At 50.9% G+C, this 24,895-nt stretch overlaps 2 protein-coding genes across 2 annotated transcripts in view; both read right to left on the bottom strand.

Annotated features, from left to right (window-relative positions):
• The window catches only part of LOC140904219 (uncharacterized), a 45,041-nt gene extending 31,042 nt beyond the window's left edge, over nt 1-13,999 (bottom strand). Inside the window, exons 1-3 of the mRNA XM_073326643.1 lie at nt 13,927-13,999; nt 11,391-11,467; nt 8,022-8,148 (exon numbers count right to left, since the gene is read on the bottom strand). Of these exons, the coding sequence (XP_073182744.1) occupies nt 8,022-8,148; nt 11,391-11,459 (196 nt within the window). The 5' untranslated portion in view covers nt 11,460-11,467; nt 13,927-13,999. The remainder of the gene's footprint in view (nt 1-8,021; nt 8,149-11,390; nt 11,468-13,926) is intronic.
• A 5,750-nt stretch (nt 14,000-19,749) lies between these two features.
• Nucleotides 19,750-20,731, bottom strand: LOC140904146 (uncharacterized). The gene is made up of 3 exons (XM_073326457.1): nt 20,714-20,731; nt 20,069-20,636; nt 19,750-19,829 (listed from the first exon to the last, which is right to left on the bottom strand). The coding sequence occupies exons 1-3, from the start codon at nt 20,729-20,731 to the stop codon at nt 19,750-19,752; spliced, it is 666 nt and encodes a 221-aa protein (XP_073182558.1).
• Nucleotides 20,732-24,895: the final 4,164 nt, after the last annotated feature.

The raw sequence follows: 24,895 nt of genomic DNA, 5'->3' as shown, positions 1-24,895 counted from the left end.
CGGGAAAACCGAGAAGCGTGCTGCTTGCCAGAAGCTAGGATTCACGATGTGATGGAGAGACTGCCGAGACTCATCAAGCCCTCAGATCACTACCCCTTCCTGCCTCTCCACGTGGGCACCAATGATACTGCCAAGAATGACCTTGGGCGGATCACTGTGGACTACGTGGCGCTGGGAAGAAGGATAAAGGAGTTTGAGGCGCAAGTGGTCTTCTCGTCCATCCTCCCTGTGGAAGGAAAAGGCCCAGGTACACAGGTGCTGACTTTTGGTTTTGCCGGCGGGTGCCCCATCCTGGCTCTGCCCCCTTCTCCAAAGTCCTGCCCGCACTCCACCTTTTCCTGCCCCATTCTCCTAGACCCCCCTGAATGCCTCCTTCTTGCTGACCCCCTCTGCTAAATGCCTCCCACCTGCCGCTCACTCCTTTCTGCCCCTTCCTGCCTTAAGGGCGAGGTGTGTGTGCTGGAGGGGTGCTCTGCCAATTTTGAGGGGAAGCTATTTTCAACATATTTATACACTTTCATTCTAGTTATTGAAAGTGTGTCTATCATTGGTATCTCCCCTTCCTGATGTTTCCCAGTTCTTGCTCTCTACCCGTGTCCCTTTTCCCATCTCTCTCTGCTCCCCACCTCCTGGTGGCTCTGTTTAGCGCCCGCTCCCACCCACGCACTCCAAGCAGCTCTGTCTCCCCCCAGCCCCACCCCCTGCGGCCAGCCCAGAAACTGCCCACCCTGAGCCAGAGAGAGACATTTCATTCAACAGCCCAGCATAGAAACAGCCCGTTCCTTCATCCTGCTGTGTGGCGAGGCTGTGTTGCTCCAGCTCCTCCCAGTCCACAGGGCTGCAGCCCACCCCCAACTCCCGCACACACTCTGCAACTTTTGTGGGCGGGGAGCCCCTGGTGGGACCATGGCCAAGGAGGGGGGAGGGCTGGGGGGGGGGTTGCTTCCTCCACCCGGCTGCTGCAGCCCGGCACCCTGAAGCAGGAGGAGCTCAGGTGTCCCAAGGTGAAGCGAGGCAGCAGCTCCTGACATGTAGCGGATACAGGGAGGTGGATGGAAGGGAAGGAATTTCCTGGGAACTGCGGGGAATGGATCCAGGGGAAGGGAATCAATCCCTCCTGATGCGGGGAGGAAGGGATGCTGATGGGTGTGGGAGGGGATAAACTTCCTCTCTGGGAGGAAAAGCCGCTCAGGCAGGCTTGATCTGGGCATGGGGGTGGGGGACACAGCTTTGGGCTGGGCAAGCGTTACTTTCCCAGGCATGAGAGCCGGCCATGGAGAAGAGCCCACGGGGAGGATGGGGCTAGAAGTACTGGGGCTGTGTTGCCCCCTCCTGATCCCCCACACACGGGGAAGGGATGCGGAGCCCCGGGACCTGGGTCAGAACCATAGGGGTTGGGAGCCCCCAGAGCCCACCTGGGAGGGGTCCGGGCACAGGCAGGGTCCGGGCTGGGGGAGGCTGCTCATTTGCACCAGGGGCTGCAGTGAAGCCCCTCTCACCTTTGGCCATGGCTGGGCGCACCCGACTCGCTGGACGGAGCACGGGGGTGGGGGAGGCAGGGTGTGAGCTGCTGGCCCCAGCCCAAGTTCACTCATCAGACACAAGGGCAAACTTTTCTTAAAGGAGCCATGTCCTTTGGTTTGTCCCTCTGCCCAGCACTAAGGGGATCTGCAGTTGGTTTCTCCTGGCTGGAGGGGGAGCACAGGTCCTGGGGGAGACACCAGGGTGGGCTGAGAATGGCTGGCTCAGTCCTTGAGAAACCCCCTGGCCCATACTCTCCCCAGCAAACTCCTGGGGCCAGCCGAGAGGCTGCCCATCCATCTCCCCCCAATCCCCTGCGGAGGGGCTGCCCACCCATCTGCCCCACCCCTCCAGAGCTAGCCCAGAAGCTGCCGTGCCCTGGCTGCTTGTCCCTCAGCCTAGCTCCCTCTGCCCTGAACATTAAAAGGACTCACACATGCTTGCAGTGGGAGCCCACTGGGAGCTTCAGCAGCTGCAGGGGAAACAGCTGATAGGTGGGACTTTGTGCCAAACAGCTGATTGGCCGCAGCCACACAAAGAGCTGATGAGGGCGGCTGTGCATGCTAAATAGCTGATTGGCAGTTGGCAACAGTGATCTCCCCGGTGGGTGCAGAGCACCCACAAATTTTTTTCTGTGGGTGCTCCAGCCCTGGAGCAGCTTAGAATGCATTTTGCTTTTGTTTCTGTTTCTTTTGACCAAATCTGATTTGTTATGTTTTGACTTATAATCACTTAAAAATCTATCTTTATAGTTTATAAACCTGTTTGTTTATTCCACCTGAAGCAGTGCGTTTGGTTTGAAGCATGTCAGAGACTCCCCTTGGCATAACTAGCCTGGTACATATGACTTTGTCAATTTAACAAAGAAATTGATATAAGCTCATATAAGCTTGCAGCGTCCAGCGGGCATAATTGGACACTGCAAGATGGAGGTCCCTTGGGTTGTGTCTGGGACTGGAGATATTCACTAGTGTCTTTCGGTTGCACAATCCAAGGAGCAGCTTAAATGCCAGAGGCCGTGCATGAACAGCCCGGGGGGGAAAGGGGGTTCTCACAGCAGAGCAGGGTAAGGCCGGCTCCCAGAGTCAAGGCATGGAGTGACCTATCAGATCACTGGTCCACATAACACCAGAGGGGAACGTCACGGACATTTGCAGGAAAGCCGGGACCAGTGACCACAGGCTGGAGGGATTCAGCACTGTAAGGAAAAGGAGGGACTGGGGGTGTCACTGAATGTCGTATCCCAGGGCTTGTCTACACCTGAGACCCTGCGACTGTCTTGCTATGGTGCGTCACTGTAGACACTCGCTACAGCAACGGGAAAGGTTCTCCCATCAGCGTGACGAAGCTCCTCCACTCCTGTCTGTTTCTGGCACGTCTTTCAATGGTTCCCCAGCTGTGCCCCAGGTTTCTCAGCTCAGCTTCTACAGCTCGTCACCATGTTGTTTTCAGGCGGTCGCGTTTTCGCTTGCCTTCAGGTGTCCATCTTAGTGCTATTCTGATGATGGAATCAGTTTCCATCTGAAGCACATGACCGATCCATCTCCAGTGTCTCCCGGAAATGATGGGGCTCAGATCCTCTTGGCTGCACTGTGTGAATCGGTCTTGGTTTGAGATTGCTGTGGGACAAAAGATAAGGAGGATTTTTCTGAGGCAGGTTGTATGGAATGAAGACAGTTTGGACGTGTCAGACTTTGTCATTCCCCAGCATTCTGCACTAGAAAGTAGTGTTGGAAGTACGCAGCTCTGATAAAATCTTGAGTTTGGTTTTGGTGTTATAATTTGATGATTTCCAGACTGTATTTAAGCTCCTGAAGGTGTTCCTGGCTTTATTGATTCTGTTCCGGATGTCTTGGTTTGCTCCACCGTCCTGCCTGATGGTGCTGCACAGTTATGTGAATATTTCTATATTGGTGAGAACATGACGCTCTATCTCGACTAGTGATGGTGAGGCAATATTAAAGGTCATGGTATCTGTCTTATTGCAGTTGATTTTCAATCCATTTTGTTGGCTGAATGTGTTGAATCGAGTTGTTTTTTCTTGTATATGGTGTTGGGTATGTGATAGGAGAGCGAGAGAATCTGTGAAGTCCAAGTCTTCAAGGCATGAGAAGGGTGTCCAGTTAATGCCTCTTGGAACGTCTTCTGTTGTACGTCGCATTACCAGGGCAATGCTGAAGAGGATTGCAGACATGACACACCCCTGATGTACTCCTGTTCTGACTTCAAAACTGAGCTCACTGTGATCAACACTGCATGTGAAGTTGGAATAGATGCTTTTGATAATGTTGATTATACAATATGTTCCATAGGCCGGTCCTGTGAATGCTATCAACAGCCTTCTCAAAGTCTAAGACGTTTACGTAGAGTTGCCATTGCCATTCTAAGCATTGTTCTATTATGTTTCGTTGAGTGAAGATCTGGTCTGTGCATGCACGGCCTTTCCAAAAACCGGCTTGCTCTTTTTTGAGAACGCTATCAACTGCCTCTGATATAAGCTGGACTATGATCTTACCCAATACCTTACTTGGCACAGATAAACGTGTGATACCATGCCATTTTTTAAGGATTTGATGGCTTGAATGATCTCTTGCTTTGTTGGGGTGTCTTGTGTTGATATCAAGATCTTCTTCTGCCTCCTGGATGTTTGCTTCCTCTATAGGTGGATCCCTGTCCAGCAATTCTTTGAAATGCTCTGTCCAGTGCATTTCTTGTTCTTTTTCTGTTGTCAGTAGGTGGCCTTCTGTGTCCCTGATGAGAGTGTTTGTTGGTGTCTGCCATTTACCACTGATAAGATTTTGTAGATGGTTCCTTGTTCACCATGAGCAGTTGCCTCCCTGGCTTGTGTTGCTAGATTATCAATATAATGTCGATTGTCTGCTCTCACAAGGCATTTGATCTCCCGGTGTGCCTTGCTATACTGCTCATAGTATTTGTCCTTTAGCTTCTGGGATTTTATGTTAAACTTTTTTCTTCAGGGCTCGTCTGGTTTCTATGGTGTTCCATGTGCTGGGTATAATCCACTCCTTTCTTCTCTTCTGCCTCTGGCTTAGACAGGCTTCACTGCTCTGTTCATAGATGGTTTTTACTTTGTCCCATTTCTTGTTGATCTCCTCATCTGCCTTCTCCTCCTCTTCATCAATGTCTGCAAGTGTCTGAAACCTGTTCTTTCACTGCAGAATGAAGGCTTTCTGTATTTCAGGGGACTTTAGCTTGTCAATATCATAACGTCTATGTCCCTTGTTTGGTGGCCCCACACGTCTCAGTTTTAGCTTGATGGAGGCTATCACAAGGTGGTGGCCGCTGCCAACATCTGCTCCCCTTCTCACTTTCACATCTGTCAGTGAGTGTCGCCATTTGCCATCGATCATCATATGGTCAATCTGGTTCTTATCTCTGCCATTTGGAGAACACCACGTCAGCTTGTGAATTTCACGATGTTGAAATAGGGGTCCCTCAATGACTAGATCCTTCACATTGCAGAAATCAACAAGCCTCTCTCTGTTTTCATTCATCGTGCCACACCCATGTCTTCCCATTCCTCTGGCACTGTTCTCCTTACCGACCTTGGCATTCAGGTCTCCCATGACGATAGGTCGTGCCGTGGTACTCCCTCTAACTCCTCCTGTAGCGTAAGGTAGAATTTGTCCTTTGCTTCTTCATCACAGTCATTTGTCGGAGCGTAGCACTGAATCAAGGTGATGTTATTGTGTTTCCCTTTCAGTCTGGCTCTCATAATTCTGCTGCAGATGGATTTCCACTCAAGCAGGGACCGCTCCACTCCCTTCTTCAAAGGATGGCAACACTTTCATGGTGTTGTCCATCATCCCGTCCAGAATACAGCAAAGTTTCTACTGAGGCTGTTGTTAATCTTCCTGATCCTGTTCATCTGCTCTCGCTGACACCCAGGATGTGTGAGCTGTAGCGTCTCATCTCTGCTGGGACCTAAGCTAGCTTCCCTTTTCTCGTACATTGTTCGTACATTCCAAAAACCAAGTTTCCCCAGGGTCAACGTCTTTGGGCTTTGGCCCAGGGGGGCGTGGCTCGGGCTTCGGCCCTGGACCCCAGCATGTCTAAATACCAGACCAGGCGACCCCATTAAAACCGGGTCGCGACCCACTTTGGGGTCCCGCCCCACAGTTTGAGAACTGCTGCAGTGAAGGTCAATTTCTCAGCTGCTGTTTCCATAACATATTTTGTTTTTTACGAGCCAGGATGCCTGTTTTGTCTGGCCGGTTGACTCTGCATTGTGGGCTATGGAAGCCCCGCCCACCAAGCCCTACTGGGCATGCTCCAAATGTAGCAGGAGTATAAAGGGGAGAAGCTCAGCTCAGCCTGGGCTGACAACTGAAGAGGAAGGACACTCGCTGCAGGCTCCAGACCAGGAAGCCCCAGAGGCTCTGACAGCAGGAGCAAGGGCCACCGAGACCCAGGTGGAGACCCAGATTCCAGCAGATGTCTGGGAAAACCCAGGATCGCTGGGAGCCTCCACACTGACAAATCCAGGAACCTTGCAGACGCCCAAAACATGACTACCAGAGACGTAGTAGGAAGTAGCCGAGGGAGGATGCCAGTCGAAGGGTTGAGAACACTCAGCATGTTGCAGTCGGCTCCCTGCTGACTCAATAGCAGAGACACTTGCCACAGACTGGGACCTGGTGGAGCAGGAGGGCCTGGGTCCCCCTACCCTGGCCTCCACGCACCCCAAGGTGGCAACCCATTGTCCTTGACATTGATCCTGGCTACTAGGCCATAGCACCATGAGGATCAGGGCAACCCAAATGACTCTGGCCATTAGGCCTTATTGCCCTACGGATAAAGGCAATCCTATAGACCAGGGATCATAGAATCATAGAATATCAGGGTTGGAAGGGACCTCAGGAGGTCATCTAGTCCAACCCGCTGCTCAAAGCAAGACCAATCCCCAATTAAATCATCCCAGGCAGGGCTTTGTCAAGCCGGACCTTAAAAACTTCTAAGGAAGGAGATTCTACCATCTCCCTAGGTAACGCATTCCAGTGTTTTACCACCCTCATAGTGAAAAAGTTTTTCCTAATATCCAACCTAAACCTCCCCCACTGCAACTTGAGACCATTACTCCTTGTCCTGTCATCTTCTACCACTGAGAATAGTCTAGAACCATCCTTTTTGGAACCCCCTTTCAGGTAGTTGAAAGCAGCTATCAAATCCCCCCTCATTCTTCTCTTCTGCAGACTAAACAATCCCAGTTCCCTCAGCCTCTCCTCATAACTCATGTGTTCCAGACCCCTAATCGTTTTTGTTGCCCTTCGCTGGACTCTCTCCAATTTATCCACATCCTTCTTGTAGTGTGGGGCCCAAAACTGGACACAGTACTCCAGATGAGGCCTCACCAATGTCGAATAGAGGGGAACGATCACGTCCCTCGATCTGCTCGCTATGCCCCTACTTATACATCCCAAAATGCCATTGGCCTTCTTGGCAACAAGGGCACACTGCTGACTCATATCCAGCTTCTCGTCCACTGTCACCCCTAGGTCCTTTTCCGCAGAACTGCTGCCTAGCCATTCGGTCCCTAGTCTGTAGCGGTGCATGGGATTCTTCCGTCCTAAGTGCAGGACTCTGCACTTGTCCTTGTTGAACCTCTTCAGATTTCTTTTGGCCCAATCCTCCAATTTGTCTAGGTCCCTCTGTAACCTATCCCTACCTGCCACTGTATCTACCACTCCTCGTGGTTTAGTATCATCTGCAAATTTGCTGAAAGTGCAATCTATACCATCCTCCAGATCATTTATGAAGATACTGAACAAAACCAGCCCCAGGACCGACCCTTGGGGCACTCCACTTGATACCGGCTGCCATCTAGACATGGAGCCATTGATCACTACCTGTTGAGCCCGACAATCTAGCCAACTTTCTAGCCACCTTATAGTGCATCCATCCAGCCCATACTTCTTTAACTTGCTGACAAGAATACTGTGGGAGACCGTGTCAAAAACTTTGCAACCTTTGGCATGTAGCCCATCAGGGAAAGTCACTGGCAGGCTGGGCTGGTTTGTCTACCTGAGGCGTCCGCAGGTTCGGCCGATCGCAGCTCCCACTGGCTGCAGTTCGCCATCCCTGGCCAATGGGGGCTGCAGGAAGAAGCAGCCAGAACATCCCTCGGCCTGCGCCACTTCCCTGGTAAAGGGGTGATACCACTTTGCAAGTCTGAGCTGGTGAGTTTGGAGTAGGTTCAGTGTTTTAGTCCCAGCCAGGGGTCAGAAGCTTCTGTTCTTTATGCTGGACCTAAATTCAAGTTTGGCCTTAGCAAAGTGAAGTTGTTAGACTTTGTGCTGAACTGCCCCTGTGAAATGTTCCCAGACTGTACTGTAGCGGGGAGGGCAGAGTGTTAGTATGTGGGCCACTGGCTTGTCGGGGTGAAGCTGAAATAGGACAGAGAAGAGGTTGCATTGTGGGGGTGGCGTGAACCTTATCTCTTCATTTCCCCTTCTAAGAGCTGAGGGGACAGGAATCCTTACCCAGCGAGGTCACACTCTCATAGTTCTCCTGCATGACGTCTCTGCAGAGGGCTCTCTGAGCGGGGTCCAGCAGAGCCCACTCTTCCCTGGTGAAATACACCGCCACCTCCTCAAAGGTCACCAGCCCCTGAAAGAGAAAGAGTCCAACACTCAGTGCCTGCTGCCCCAGTCACAGCCCCACTATTCAATGGGGAAAGGAGCCAATCAAATGGATGCTCTGGGTGGCTTGCAGTCAACAGAGTCCAACCCGCACACCGCTCATAGGAGCAGCCATTACTAGGTCAGACCAAAGGTCCATTTAGCCCAGTATCTTCTAACAGTGGCCAATGCTAGGTCCTTCAGAGGGAATGAACAGAACCGGTAATCGTCAGTGATCTATCCCCTGTTGCCCATTCCCAGCTTCTGGCAAACAGGGGCTAGGGACACGATCCCTGCCCATCCAAGCTAATAGCCATTGATGGACCTAGCCTGCATGAACTTATCAAGTATTAGAGCATCCAGAAAACATCAGGGTGAGGGGACGAAGAGAGAGACCCTCCTCTCTCAGCAGATCCATCACACACCTACTAGCCAGAGACTGATACAGCTGATGCTAGCAGATTAGGGTTGGTAGAAACCTCAGGAGGTCATCTAGTCCAACTCCCTGATCAAAGCAGGACCAACCTCAACTAAATCATCCCAGCCAGGGTTTTGTCAAGCCAGGCCTTAAAAACCTCTAAGGATGGAGATTCCACCACGTCCCCAGGTAACTCATTCCAAGGCTTTACCACCCTCCTAGTGAAATAGTTTTTCCTAATATCCAACCTAGATCTCCCCCATTGCATCTTGAGACCATTGCTCCTTGTTCTGTCATCTGCATCACTGAGAACAGCTGAGCTCCATCCTCTTTGGAACCCCCCTTCAGGTAGTTGAAGGCTGCTATCAAATCCCCCCTCACTCTTCTCTTCTGCAGACTAAATAAGCCAAGTTCCCTCAGCCTCTCCTCATAAGTCATGTGCCCCAGCCCCCTAATTATTGTCGTTGTCCTCCGCTGGACTCTCTCCAATTTGTTCACCTCCTTTCTGTAGTGGGGCACCCAAAACTGGAAGCAGTACTCCAGGTGTGGACTCACGAGTGCTGAATAGAAGGGAATAATCACTTCCCTCGATCTGCTGGCAATGCTTCTACTAATGCAGACCAATAGGCTGTTAGCCTTCTTGGCAACTAGGGCACACTGCTGACTCATATCCAGCTTCTCATCTGGACCCTATCCCTACCCTCCAGTGTATCTACCTCTACCCCCAGCTTAGTGTCATCCACAAACTTTCTGAGGGTGCAATCCATCCCATCATCCAGATCATTAATGAAGATGTTGAAAAAACTGGCTCCAGAACCGACCCGTGAGGCACTCCGCTTGATACTGGCTGCCATCTAGACATCAAACCGTTGATCACTACCCGTTGAGCCCAATGATCTAGCCAGGTTTCTGTCCACCTTATAGTCCATTCATCCAGCCCATACTTCTTTAGCTTGCTGGCAAGAATACTGTGCGAGATCGTATCAAAAGCTTTGCTAAAGTCCAGACATATCATGTCCAATGCTTTTCCCATATCCAGAGTCAGTTATCTCATCGTAGAAGGCAATCAGGTTGGTCAGGCATGACTTGCCCTTGGTGAATCCATGTTGACTGTTCCTGATCACCGTCCTCTCCTCCAAGTGCTTCAAAATGGATTCCTCAAGGACCTTCTCCATGATTTTTCCAGGGACTGAGGTGAGGCTCATCGGTCTGTATTTCCCCAGATTCTCCTTCTTCCCTTTTTTAAAGATGGGCACTACATTAGCCTTTTTCCAATCGTCTGGGACCTCCCCCGATCGCCATGAGTTTTCAAAGATAATGGCCAATGGGTCTGCAATCACATCCGCCAACTCCCTCAGCACCCTCGGATGCATTGCATCCAGCCCCATGGACTTGTGTATGTCCAGCTTTTCTAAATAGCCCTTAACCTGTTCTTTCACCACGGAGGGCTGCTCACCCCTCCCCATACTGTGCTGGCCAGTGCAGCAGTCTGGGAGCTGCCCTTGTCTGTGAAGACCGAGGCAAAAAGAGCACTGAGTACTTCATCTTTTTCCACATTATCTGTCACTAGGTTGACTCCCCCATTCAGTAAGGGTCCCACACTTTTCCCTTGTTGCTGACATACCTATGGAAACCCTTCTTGTTACCCTTCGCTTCCCCTGCTAGCTGCAACTCCAGTTGTGATTTGGCCTTCCTGATTACACCCCTGCACACTCGAGCACATATTTATACTCCTCCCTAGTCATCTGTCCAAGTTTCCATTTCTTGTAAGCTTCCTTTTTGTGTTTAAGCTCACCAAAGATTTCTCTGTTAAGCCAAGCTGGTTGCCTGCCATATTTGCTATTCTTTCTACACATTGGGATGGTTTGTTCCTGCATCCTCAATAAGGCCTCTTTAAAATACAGCCAGCTCTCCTGGACTCCTTTCCCCCTCATGTTATTCTCCCAGGGGATCCTGCCCATCAGTTCCCTCAGGGAGTCTAAGTCTGCTTTTCTGAAGTCCAAGGTCCGTATTCTGCTGCTTTCCTTTCTTCCTTTTGTCAGGATCCTGAAGTCGACCATCTGTAGATCACTGCTGCCCAGGTTGTCACTCACTTCTACTTCCCCTACTAATTTTTCCCTGTTTGTCAGCAGCAGGTCAAGAGGAGCATGGCTCCTAGCCGGTTCCTCCAGCACTTGCACCAGGAAGTTGTCCCCAGCATTCTCCAAAAACTTTCTAGATTGTCTGTGCCCTGCTGTATTGCTCTCCCAGCAGATGTCAGGGTGATTGAAGTCCCCCATGAGAACCAGGGCCTGTGATCTGGAAACTTCTGTTAGTTGTCCGAAGAAAGCCTCGTCTACCTCATCCTCCTGGTCTGGTGGTCTATAGCAGATGCCCACCACGACATCACCATGACATGGGTAGGAAGCCCAACACCCTCCTCATTGTGAGGAACTGGATATGAGGGAAGAGTCATCTCCCCTAAGCCTGACTGGTGGGTGCCCCCTTCATATCTCACAGCAGCTGCTGGTTAGTCAGGTCAGGCTCCAGCACTGGGAGTCTGGCCACTTTTCCTAGCCCCATCTAGGTGGGTTGTTTCCTCTTCCACAATTTAGGACATTTCCACCTCCGAACCTCATGAATCTGTTCCTAGACTCTAAGCCACTTATTAAACTAGTCCCGGAAGGTTTGCCACACCCTGGTCTCCTCCCTTTCTCCACCCTGGGCATTTCCTGCCCTGCTCCAAAATACAAACCAAACTTCCCATCTCCGGTGTATTTGCTGTCCCTCTCCCTCCAGCAGGAACCCACCAGCCACCCCCCGATAAGCCCTACCTGAGCTGGCATTTCTCTCCCCTGTCCCGTGGGAGGATGGGGTGAGCTGGAGCGAGACGTGGGCATCATTCTGCAGCCTGGCAGGGCGAGAAGGGCAGTTGTGGAGGTTTCAGAACAGGCTTTAGTTCATTTCACATCTCAATTCCCCCAGGCCCTTTTCCTGCAGAGAGACACCCTAGAGTCTGCCAGACGGAGAGAACAGGGGAAGCACTAGAGGGAATTTCTATCAGCATTTGAGAGGAAGTGGCAGAGACAGGGAAAGCATGAGTGGAGGATGAAGCTTCTCCTGGGGGAGGCTAGCTCCCTGCCTCACCTCTCCAGCCCCAGGCTCCCCCCACCTTCACCCCATCTCTCCTCTCCTCTTCCCCCTTCTCCCTGGGGAGAGGGATAGGATGTGGAGGGACAGAGTGGACAGGGAGTCTTGTGAGGGAGGGGGAATCAGGAGGGACCAGGCATGCCAGTGGGGTCTCAAGGGGGAGGGGATGTGAGGAGGAACCTGGTAGGTGCGGGGGGGGTATGGTAAGGGAGGGGGGCGAGGCAGGACTCTGCAGGCGGGGAGGCAGTTCTCGCAGGGAAGGGGGGGTCAGGAGGGACCCGGCGGCCAGGGGAGGGTCTGGCACTGGAGGGGGGCGAGGAGGGACCCAGCAGGTCGGGGGGGTTCTGACGGGGCAAGGCAGGGATGGGGTCTCGCCGGGAAGAGGGGGTGAGGAGGGACCTGGCAGGTGAGGAGGGACCTGGCGGGCAGGGGAGGGGGTCTCACAGGGAAGAGGAGGGGTGAGGTAGGACCGAGCGGGCGGGTCTGTTTGGGGAGGGGGAGCGAGGCAAGACCCGGGGAGGGAATCTCCCAAGGAAGGTGGGGTATGGAGGGACCCAGCAGGCAGAGGAGGGTCTAGTGGGGGAGGGGGGACGAGGCATGACCCGGTTGGCAGGGTGGGGGTCTCAAAGGGAAGCGGGGGTGAGGAGGGACCTGGCAGGCGGCGGGGGTCTGGTGGAGGAGGGGGGACAAGCCAGAACCCCGGAGAGGGTCTTGCACAGAACAGGGGGGTGAGGTGGGACACAGAGGGTGGGGGAGTGAGGCGGGACCAGGAGGGTGTCTCGGAAGAAAAGGGGGGTGAAGAGGGACCCAGCAGGCAGGGGAGAGTCTGGCAGGGGATGGGGGACGAGGTGGGACCCGGCAGGTGTAGGGTACTGACATGGCCAGAGGGGGTGAGGAGGGACCCGGCAGGTGGGGGGATCTGACAGGGGACTGGGGTCGAGCCGGGACCCGGGAGAGGGTCTTGCAGGGAAGGGGGTGTGAGGTGGGACTCGGCAGGTGGGGGCAAGGTCTGATGTGGGAGGGCAGGGACGTATCCCAGCGGGGGAGGGAGGGGAAGGAAGTGGCATCCCAATGGGGGATGGAGAGGAAGGGGTATACCGCAGGCGGGGGATGGGGAGGAAGGGGTCTCCCATGGGCGGGGGGGTATCCTAGCGGGGGGGACGGAGGGGTCTCCTGCAGGCGGGGGGAGGAAGGGGTATCCCAGCGGGGGGGGACAGTGGGGATCCGGCGGGCGGGGGGAGGAAGCAGTATCTTGGCAGGGGGAGAGGAAGGGGTATCCCAGTGGGGGATGGGAGGAAGGGGTATCCCAGCGGGGGGGGACAGTGGGGATCCGGCGGGCGGGGGGAGGAAGCAGTATCTTGGCAGGGGGAGAGGAAGGGGTATCCCAGTGGGGGATGGGAGGAAGGGGTCTCCCGCGGGCAGGAGGGTATCCCGGCGGGGGGGGGTGGAGGGGTACCCGGCGGGCGGGGGGAGGAAGGAGTCTCCCGCGGGCGGGGGGTATCCCGGCGGGGGGGGGAGGAAGGGGTATCACAGCGGGCGGGGGGGTTTCCCGGCGGGGGGGGGAGGAAGGGGTATCACAGCGGGCGGGGGGGCTATCCCGGCGGGGGGGGGGACGGAGGGGTATCCCGCGGGCAGGGAGGTATCCCGGCGGGGGGGGGGGACGGAGGGGTATCCGGCGGGCAGGGAGGTATCCCGGCGGGGGACGACGACGGAGGGGTATCCGGCGGGCGGGGGGAGGAAGGGGTCTCCCGCGGGCAGGGGGGTATCCCGGCGGGGGGGGGGAGAAAGGGGTATCCCGGCGGGGGGGGGACGGAGGGGTATCACAGCGGGCGGGGGGGGTATCCCGGCGGGGGGGGGGGACGGAGGGGTATCCCGCGGGCAGGGAGGTATCCCGGCGGGGGGGGACGACGGAGGGGTATCCGGCGGGCGGGGGGAGGAAGGGGTCTCCCGCGGGCAGGGGGGTATCCCGGCGGGGGGGGGGGAGAAAGGGGTATCCCGGGGGGGGGGGGACGGAGGGGTATCCGGCGGGACCCCCGGAGAGGGGGCGCAGCGGGCCCGGAGGGGTCTCACCAGGCCGCGGCGGGGCCCGGGGATGGGGCGGAGCAGGGCCGGGAAGAGGCGGACCCAGAGCCCGGCGTGGGGTTCAGGGGCTCTCTGCGCCCCCAGGGCAAGCGGGGCCAGACCCCCGAGTGCAACGGCGGAGCCTCCCCCGCGACCCACCTTTGTGCTCGGGGAATCTGCCCTGCCAGGTCAGCCCCTGCCTTTAATTCCCTTCTGCCCCTTCCCCCGGGCATGTCCTGGCTGCACAGAGACGGTTCAGCATCCCCCCCCCCGCCCCAAACTCCGGCTTCCCCCCTCCTGACGCCTCCCCCCATCCCAGCGGGGCCGGGGCCGACCCCCGGGGGCTGCAGCGTCTGGGGCTCCCCGGGGCAGAGAGTCACTTTCCTGCCCGGCCCCAGCGCTTCCCCCGGGGCCTCTCGGGCACCTGGAGTCTCTGGCTCCGGAGCAGACGAGGGCAGAGCCCGGGGCTGGCTCCCCCCGCCCCTTTATTCTCCCAAAGTCCTGCCTCCAGCTGCTCCTGCCCCTTCCTGTGTGTCCTGCAGATACCAACCCGGGCTGCCTCTGTCTCCCTGCCCGCCGGAGGGGACAGCAGGGGAAGGGGTGTAAACCAAAGCAGCCTGTATTCACACCCTGCACCCTATTGTAATAATCTGCCTGCCAACAGGCCTTGTGAGGTAGCCTTTGAAAAGTAACAACTAAGTAACAACCTTAAACTTAGTCCTTCTCCTTTCTTACTTACAACACTCCTGCTAATACCTCTATCCTGGGGTGTGGGGAAGTCCAGGCCCTGCACCCCCCACTTCCTGCGATTCCCCGGGACTCTCAGCCAGCCAGTAATACAGAAGGTTTATTAGACAGCAGGAACATGGTCTAAAACCAAGCTTGTTGATACAGAAAACAGGACCCCTCAGTCAGGTCCATCTGGGGGCTGGGGAGCCCAGACCCAGATTCTGGGCCTCCCCCTGTCTCCCCAGCCAACTCCAACCTGAAACCCCTCCAGCCCCTCCTCTGGATTTTGTCTCTTCTCCGAGCAAGGAGGCCACCTGATCTCTGTTCTCCCACACTTTCAGCTGGCACCTTGCAGGAGAGGGGCCCAGGCCATCAGTTGCCAGGAAACAGGGTGTTGGCCATTCTCTGTGCAGACAGCATCACACCTGCCCTCTAGGGCTCTGCAACAATCACACCCCCTTATCCCACCACCTAGGTACTTAAGAAATGCATAGGGGAAACTGAGGCACCCACACTGTATTCAGAGAAAACATTAACATTCCCGCTTCATCACAACATCCCAGAATGATGTTGGCTTTTTTCCCTTGTATGATGTTCCTTGTTCAAAATCAGGCCTGCCTGCCTAGGTAAAAGTTATTAAACAGGCTTGTCCTAAGCAAAGCATGTGCATCTGTCTAAGTAGCAAACTGACCCATCAAGTCAGCAGGGGGAGGAGATTGCAGGAGACTGAAGAATTTGGGTTTCTTGCCAGATCCTGGGCCTTGGTCAGGGTTATCTTACACTTCTCTGGCGCAGAATCCTTTACCAAACCACCCCAACACTCAGCAGTGCCAGTGAGGAATGGCATCCCCAAATGTGATCAGTTTATTTCTTTAATCTGATCATGGCACAGGTCTAAATGAGGGACTAGAGACAGGCAAAGCCACCACTTCTGTTTCCTCCACATCTGCCTAATTAGGGATAGTAGTTCCCATAGCATAGGATTCAATAGGAGAGATTCAGGAGTAACCTCCTGTAAGACCCCGGGTCACAACTGCTTTGGGAACCAAATACATGGGCATTTTGCGTACTTGGAAGTCTCTTACTATGGAAGTCCCTCGTGAGATCATCTGAGACAACATTGATCTACACAACTGCCATTGATTCGTGTTGTCCCAGAGAGCCGGAACAGGAGTACCAGGGGCCTTCAGTCCTGGTGGGTCGGGTCTCATGTGCATGCCCCGCAAGCAAGCATCCCTGGAGTAGAGTGCATCTCTTCAGGAAGTCAGGAGTGCTTGTGAGGCTCAAAGACTGACTCGGGGGTTAGACAGGACCACTGAGATATTTGGGGATGGGGAACCTTACATTAAGAAAAAAAACCCTATAAGAAAATAGCCTGTGAAGAGAGAGATATAGATATATTTCTTTGTATAGCACATTCTATTTAAGTATTTACTTAGTAGTAAGTTTTATATATAATCTCTCTCTCTCTCTCTCTCTCTCTCTCTCTCTATATATATATATATATACACACACATATATATAAAAAATCTCAAATACCATATGTTCAAACTGTATGTTCACATGATTAATTGCACTGTTAAACAATAGAATACCATTTATTTAAATATTTTTGGATTTTTTTACATTTTCAAATATATTGATTTCAATTACAACACAGAATACAAAGTGTACAGTGCTCACTTTATTTTTTTATTACAAATATTTGCACTGTAAAATACAAAATAAATAGTATGTTTCAGTTCACCTAATATGAGTACTATAGTGCAATCTCTTTATCATGAAAGTTGAACTTACAAATGTAGAATTAAAAAATGTAGAAAAAAACAACTGCATTCAAAAATAAAACAATGTAAAACTTCAGAGCCTACAAGCCCACTCGGTCCTACTTCAGCCAATCACTCAGACAAACAAGTTTGTTTACATTTGCAGGAGATAATGCTGCCCGCTTCTTGTTTACAATGTCACCTGAAGGTGAGAACAGGTGTTCACATGGCACTGTTGTAACGAGGAGTGTCGCAAGATATTTACGTGCCAGATGCGCTGAAGAGACATATGTCCCTTCATGCTTCAACCACCACTCCAGAGGACGTGTTCATGCTGATGACGGGTTCTGCTCGGTAATGGTCCAAGGCAGAGTGGACCGATGCATGTTCATTTTCATCATCTGAGTCAGATGCCACCAGCAGAAGGATGGATTTTCTTTTTTTGTGGTTTGGGTTCTGTAGTTTCCGCATTGAAATGTTGCTCTTTTAAGACTTCTGAAAGCATTCTCCACACCTTGTCACTCTCAGACTTTGGAAGGCACTTCAGATTCTTAAACCTTGGGTCGAGTGCTGTAGCTATCTTCAGAAATCTCCCATTGGTACCTTATTTGCGTTTTGTCAAATCTGCAAAGACAGTGTTCATAAATCAAACGTGCTGGGACATCATCTGAGACTGCTATAACATGAAATATATGGCAGAATGCAAGTAAAACAGAACAGGAGACATACAATTCTTCCCCAAGAAGTTCAGTCACAAATTTAATTAACACACTATTTTTTTAATGAATGTCACCAGCATGGAAGCATGTCCTCCAGAATCATGGCTGAAGTATGAAGGGGCATACGAATGTTTAGCATATGTTTAGAATGTCACATAAATACCTTGCAATGCCAGCTACAAAAGTGCTATGCAAATGCCTGTTCTCACTTTCAGGTGACATTGTAAACAAGAAGTGGTCAGCATTATGTCCTGCAAATGTAAACAAACTTGTTTGTTTCAGAGTAACAGCCGTGTTAGTCTGTCTTTGCAAAAAGAAAAGGAGTACTTGTGGTACCTTAGAGACTAACCAATTTATTTGAGCATGAGCTTTCGTGAGCTACAGCTCACTTCATCGGATGCATCTGATGAAGTGAGCTGTAGCTCACGAAAGCTCATGCTCAAGTAAATTGGTTAAACTTGTTTGTCTTAGTGATTGGCTGAACAAGAAGTAGGACTGAGTGGACCTGTAGGCTCTAAAGTTTTACATTGTTTTATTTTTGAATGCAGTTATGTAACAAAATAATCTACATTTGTAAGTTACACTTTCACAATAGAGATTGCACTACAGTACTTGTATGAGCTGAATTGAAAAATATTATTTCTTTTGTTTATCATTTTTACACTGCAAATATTTGTAATAAAAACTAATATAAAGTGAGCACTGTACACTTTGTATTCTGTGTTGTAATAGAAATCAACATATTTGAAAATGTAGAAAAACATCAAAAATATTTAATATATTTCAATTGGTATTCTACTGTTTTACAGTGCAATTAATCACGATTAATTTTTTTAATCACAGTTAATTTTTTTGAGTTAATCGCATGAGTTAACTGCAATTCATCATCAGCCCTAATTCAAACTTATTTTTTTATGATTTACTTTCTTCATCCATTTAACAGTATTATAGGCCGGTGCAATCCAGTTCTGTTTGTTCTGGTTTAAATAAAACCTCTGTTATACTTTGTTGTTGTTTTTTGACAACCAGTTATAGTATCTCGGCTACGCTTAAATAATCTTTTTTCACTTTTTCCCCCCACCCCCATCAGCTCTCATCTGCCAGATAATTTATAGCACCACTTGAACTCCAATTGAGAAGTGTAATCATGAAGAAGACTGAGACAATCTGTTCCCAAAGGGAGAAGCTGATGACTCTGACAATTGCTTTGCACAAGGAGGAGATGTATAAACATGATGCTCCAGGTTTGTTTAGATGAGGGAAAGTGATGAGGAAACATCACATTACACTGAATTTATTCTCTAAATTCCTGTTCTTTTTGCGGATACGACTAACACGGCTGCTCCTCTGCAACCGGAATTTATTGGGGTGCAGTGTGCACATGTCACAGAGAACAGGGTCTTTTCCTGGGCTGCTCCGTCCAGTTAATTGAGAAGATGGAGTCTGGTCACACACACACACACACACACACACACACTTTATGTCATATCGACAACTATAACAGAGATCCTAAGACAGGCTCAACACACGCACACATTGACCTTACTCACAATCTTGCAAGTAAAGAGACTGTTAGCAAGAGGTGGAGCCCACCAGAAGGGAGGTCCTGATTCCATTTACACTGTCTCAGGGACCCAACGAACTGAGAAAAATGGGAACTGGGTATAGCAGAGTATGGTTTTATACCATATTTGATCCTTGACCCTGGTTATAACAAGATCCATAACTGTTTATGCGGCCTTTGTGGGTGTCCAGAATTAAGTGTCAAGCATTAATATTCATGATTTGCATCACTTATTTCTTAATAATTCCTATTGATCAATGCGGTCTAACTGCTTAGCTGCTGCATGGCAACTGAGTTGCTAATGCCCCCTCCCCTCCCACGCTCCCTTCTTGCAGAATTCTGTGGAGTGCTATCCCTGGTTGCGGTCACTCATTTGCTTCCAAAAATGAGCATGCAAAATATCTGACCTGGGATTATCTGCTTAGGCCTACCCTATTTTGCTAAATCCCAGCCTTTAGCGTAACTACTCCCACAAAGCCTTAAACTAATAGAATAGGCCCTTAACTGTAGCAAACTTAATAACCCATTCACTTATGTTCACCGATTTCCCCCCCACCCCAAGTTCCAAGTTAATGAGCGATGCACCCCTACCAATCTTACACTCCCATTTTACCCCTAGCAAGCATAAAATCACCCAGGAGACATGAGGCAAGTCATAAGATCAGGCCAAGGGTCAACCCCGTCCCCTATACATGGGCTGTGTCTTTACAGCAAGAATAATTGTGCTTTTACATCACAATAGCTAACTCGATCTAGCTAAGTCCAAGGAAAATCCTAGGGCAGAGGTCCTCAAACTGTGGTCCGCGAGCTCCATTCAGGTGGTCCGCGGATAGTTCCCTCTAAGGTGTGCACCTGGGCGGCCACACACAGGAGAATGAAGGGCCACCCACCTAATTAGTGGACAGGCGTAGCTCCACTAATTAGGTGCCTGGACCATGGAGAAGACACACACATAAGATGAGGTGGTGGCCTTGGGGAGAATAGGAGGGAGGTGGGAGGGGACAGTGGGGTGAGAAGGGGGGGAACTTGGGACGTGCAGGGCTGCAACGGCCAGAGAAAGAGGCGACTTTCCCCAGCTCCAGGGCTGCTGCTGCTGGGGAGAGACCCTCCGCCTTCCCAGCAATTTTCAAAAGTGGTCAGCAAAAAAAAAAAAAAAAGTTTGAGAACCTCTGGCCGAGGGGACATGAGGCCCAGGTAGATTTAGCTAGTTGAGGTCACCCCTCTCTCCCCCTTCTGGGGCTGATGGACACTTCTGGCAGATGGGACATACGCACACTTCCAAGACTGAAAGGGCAATGGAATTGATAGACAGGACCACAGGATTCAACCCAGAAAAGGGCAAACTGCAAAAGGCAAAAGCAGGCAACTTGACTAGGGAAGCTGAGAGAACATGGTGAAGCAAAGGGGCCAAATAGCTTAAAGGTCAATATGTGGGAATTAACAAAAGCCTTAGAGGACAGAAAAAAACAACAACAACAACAACAAAAAACCCCTCTTTTGCCAGCCCAAAATAGGGTTTTCACAATGTTTATCTCCTTTGCAGATTCTCTGATGATAAACAAGGGCCGAGCTCTGATGGAAGGTTTTCCCACACTCGGCGCATATATAGGGACCCTCGCTTGTATAGATCCTCTGATGTCTAATCAGGTTCGACCGCCGAGCGAAGGTTTTCCCGCACTGATAGCATTCGTAGGGTCTCTCGCCTGTGTGGATTCTCTGGTGCAAAATAAGGTTGGCGCGCCGAGTGAAGTGTTTCCCACACTCCTGGCGCTCGTAGAGTGTCTCTCCTGTGTGGGTTCTCCAATACGTAAGAAGGGCTGAGCTGTCACTGAAGCTTTTCCCGCACACGCCGCATTCGTAGCATCTCTCCCCGGTGTGGATTCTCTGATGCGTAACAAGGTGTGAGTTCCGAACAAAGGTTTTCCCGCACTCGCCGCATTCGTAGGGTCGCTCCCCAGTGTGGATTCTCTGATGTGTAGTAAGGCCAGAGCGGCAAGTGACGTGTTTCCCACACTCAGTGCATGTGTTGTTTCTCTCTCCTGTGGGGAGTCTCTGCTGGGCTGTGGCTTCCTTGAGGTCCTTGTGAATTCCCTGACAATTAATGGATTTATCCACTTTTTCCCCTGGCTGGTTTCCCTCCAGCCTCTCTGGCCTGCTCTGACTCTCACCGGCTTTTCCCTGCTCATGGCTCCCGGACAAATTCCCTCAGGGTCTTTGCAATAATGCCCCATGCGCTTCCACTTGCTCAGCATCTTCCTGCTGAGGATTCTGCTCCTTGTTCTCACTCACCAGCTGGATAGAGGGAGAAACCTCAGAAACAGGGCTGGAAAAAGGGTGAGCAAACCAAACTAAATATCAGAAAGATGGGGAAAATAAATCAGGTACTGAATTCCCCCAAACTCTTCCCCATAGGGGAGAGTAGGAGGGATCAATTCTCCCTTCACATCCCATCCAAACACTCAGGGGAAGGGAGATCAGGGAGAGCTCTATTGCCAGGTGTCAGTCAGGGTGGGCAGGAAGCCATGAGTGGTAGCTGCCCTGAAGATAAGACACCTGCTGGGGACAATCCTGATCTCAGAGAACGCACAATGTCTTTGTAGGGAATCCCAGCTGTTTCCTTCAGGCACTGACCATGTTGGTTTAATGATCCCTCACCTGCACAGACACCTCTTAGGATCTTTCGTTCCTCTAAACCCTGGAGATCCAGGACCCACGGCTCCTCCCCTCGTTCCAGCTGGGAGATCACATCAGGTTTGGAAACTGAAAACCCTGCTGAGGGGAAAGAAAACAAGGAAGACCAGGTGAATTCATAGGCCATTTGTTATAAAAATAACTTTCTATTACTTTAACCCCAGCCCATTTTACAGCAGTACAATCCCACAGCCAGCTCCCCAGGTACTCAAAAGTGTAGGACGCTCTGCATATGAGGCATTTAACTATCCCCATCTCTGCTGGGAACACACACAGCCAGACACTTCTCAGCAAAGGGGCTCGTAAAACACAGAGACATAAACTCCATGTCCCAGAAAGTAAAGACTCCAGCCAGAGGGCAAGTGACCCTGGATCTGCTTCTAATGCCAGAGAGAAACAAAGGTTTCAGAGTAACAGCCGTGTTAGTCTGTATCCGCAAAAAGAAAAGGAGGACTTGTGGCACCTTAGAGACTAACCAATTTATTAGAGCATAAGCTTTCGTGAGCTACAGCTCACTTCCTCAGATGCATATCGTGGAAACTGCAGCAGGCTTTATATATACACAGAGAATATGAAACAATACCTATTCCCACCCCACTGTCCTGCTGGTAATAGCTTATCTAAAGTGATTTCCAGCACAAATCCAGGTTTTCTCACCCTCCACCCCCCCCACACAAATTCACTCTCCTGCTGGTGATAGCCCATCCAAAGTGACAACTCTTTACACAATGTGCATGACAATCAAGCTGGGCTATTTCCTGCATAAATCCAGGTTCTCACATCCCCCCCACCCCCATACACACACAAACTCACTCTCCTGCTGGTAATAGCTCATCCAAACTGACCACTCTTCAAGTTAAAATCCAAGTTAAACCAGAACATCTGGGGGGGGGGGGTAGGAAAAAACAAGAGGAAACAGGCTACCTTGCATAATGACTTAGCCACTCCAAGTCTCTATTTAAGCCTAAATTAATAGTATCCAATTTGCAAATGAATTCCAATTCAGCAGTTTCTCGCTGGAGTCTGGATTTGAAGTTTTTTTTGTTTTAAGATAGCGACCTTCATGTCTGTGATCGCGTGACCAGAGAGATTGAAGTGTTCTCCGACTGGTTTATGAATGTTATAATTCTTGACATCTGATTTGTGTCCATTTATTCTTTTACGTAGAGACTGTCCAGTTTGACCAATGTACATGGCAGAGGGGCATTGCTGGCACATGATGGCATATATCACATTGGTGGATGTGCAGGTGAACGAGCCTCTGATAGTGTGGCTGATGTTATTAGGCCCTGTGATGGTGTCCCCTGAATAGATATGTGGGCACAGTTGGCAACGGGCTTTGTTGCAAGGATAAGTTCCTGGGTTAGTGGTTCTGTTGTGTGGTATGTGGTTGTTGGTGAGTATTTGCTTCAGGTTGCGGGGCTGTCTGTAGGCAAGGACTGGCCTGTCTCCCAAGATTTGTGAGAGTGTTGGGTCATCCTTTAGGATAGGTTGTAGATCCTTAATAATGCGTTGGAGGGGTTTTAGTTGGGGGCTGAAGGTGACGGCTAGTGGCGTTCTGTTATTTTCTTTGTTAGGCCTGTCCTGTAGTAGGTAACTTCTGGGAACTCTTCTGGCTCTATCAATCTGTTTCTTTACTTCTGCAGGTGGGTATTGTAGTTGTAAGAAAGCTTGACAGAGATCTTGTAGGTGTTTGTCTCTGTCTGAGGGGTTGGAACAAATGCGGTTGTATCGCAGAGCTTGGCTGTAGACGATGGATCGTGTGGTGTGGTCAGGGTGAAAGCTGGAGGCATGCAGGTAGGAATAGCGGTCAGTAGGTTTCCGGTATAGGGTGGTGTTTATGTGACCATTGTTTATTAGCACTGTAGTGTCCAGGAAGTGGATCTCTTGTGTGGACTGGACCAGGCTGAGGTTGGTGGTGGGATGGAAATTGTTGAAATCATGGTGGAATTCCTCAAGGGCTTCTTTTCCATGGGTCCAGATGATGAAGATGTCATCAATATAGCGCAAGTAGAGTAGGGGCTTTAGGGGACGAGAGCTGAGGAAGCGTTGTTCTAAATCCGCCATAAAAATGTTGGCATACTGTGGGGCCATGCGGGTACCCATAGCAGTGCCGCTGATCTGAAGGTATACATTGTCCCCAAATGTGAAGTAGTTATGGGTAAGGACAAAGTCACAAAGTTCAGCCACCAGGTTAGCCGTGACATTATCGGGGATAGTGTTCTTGACGGCTTGTAGTCCATCTTTGTGTGGAATGTTGGTGTAGAGGGCTTCTACATCCATAGTGGCCAGGATGGTGTTATCAGGAAGATCACCGATGGATTGTAGTTTCCTCAGGAAGTCAGTGGTGTCTCGAAGGTAGCTGGGAGTGCTGGTAGCGTAGGGCCTGAGGAGGGAGTCTACATAGCCAGACAATACTGCTGTCAGGGTGCCAACGCCTGAGATGATGGGGCGCCCAGGATTTCCAGGTTTATGGATCTTGGGTAGTAGATAGAATATCCCAGGTCGGGGTTCCAGGGGTGTGTCTGTGCGGATTTGATCTTGTGCTTTTTCAGGAAGTTTCTTGAGCAAATGCTGTAGTTGCTTTTGGTAACTCTCAGTGGGATCAGAGGGTAATGGCTTGTAGAAACTCGTGTTGGAGAGCTGCCGAGCAGCCTCTTGTTCATATTCCGACCTATTCATGACGACAACAGCACCTCCTTTGTCAGCCTTTTTGATTATGATGTCAGAGTTGTTTCTGAGGCTGTGGATGGCATTGCATTCCGCATGGCTGAGGTTATGGGGCAAGTGATGCTGCTTTTCCATAATTTCAGCCCGTGCACATCGGCGGAAGCACTCTATGTAGAAGTCCAGTCTGCTGTTTCGACCTTCAGGAGGAGTCCACCTAGAATCCCTCTTTCTGTAGTGTTGGTAGGGAGACCTCTGTGGATTAGTATGCTGTTCTGATGTAGAAGCCCTCTACACCAACATTCCACACAAAGATGGACTACAAGCCGTCAAGAACACTATCCCCGATAATGTCACGGCTAACCTGGTGGCTGAACTTTGTGACTTTGTCCTTACCCATAACTACTTCACATTTGGGGACAATGTATACCTTCAGATCAGCGGCACTGCTATGGGTACCCGCATGGCCCCACAGTATGCCAACATTTTTATGGCTGATTTAGAACAACGCTTCCTCAGCTCTCGTCCCCTAAAGCCCCTACTCTACTTGCGCTATATTGATGACATCTTCATCATCTGGACCCATGGAAAAGAAGCCCTTGAGGAATTCCACCATGATTTCAACAATTTCCATCCCACCACCAACCTCAGCCTGGTCCAGTCCACACAAGAGATCCACTTCCTGGACACTACAGTGCTAATAAACAATGGTCACATAAACACCACCCTATACCGGAAACCTACTGACCGCTATTCCTACCTGCATGCCTCCAGCTTTCACCCTGACCACACCACACGATCCATCGTCTACAGCCAAGCTCTGCGATACAACCGCATTTGCTCCAACCCCTCAGACAGAGACAAACACCTACAAGATCTCTGTCAAGCTTTCTTACAACTACAATACCCACCTGCAGAAGTAAAGAAACAGATTGATAGAGCCAGAAGAGTTCCCAGAAGTTACCTACTACAGGACAGGCCTAACAAAGAAA

The sequence above is a fragment of the Lepidochelys kempii genome, chromosome 28 (genome assembly GCF_965140265.1).
Source record: "Lepidochelys kempii isolate rLepKem1 chromosome 28, rLepKem1.hap2, whole genome shotgun sequence".
Classification (NCBI taxonomy): Eukaryota; Metazoa; Chordata; order Testudines; family Cheloniidae; genus Lepidochelys; species Lepidochelys kempii.
Note: the sequence above shows the minus strand (reverse complement) of the source record. Positions and strands in the feature narration are given on the sequence as shown.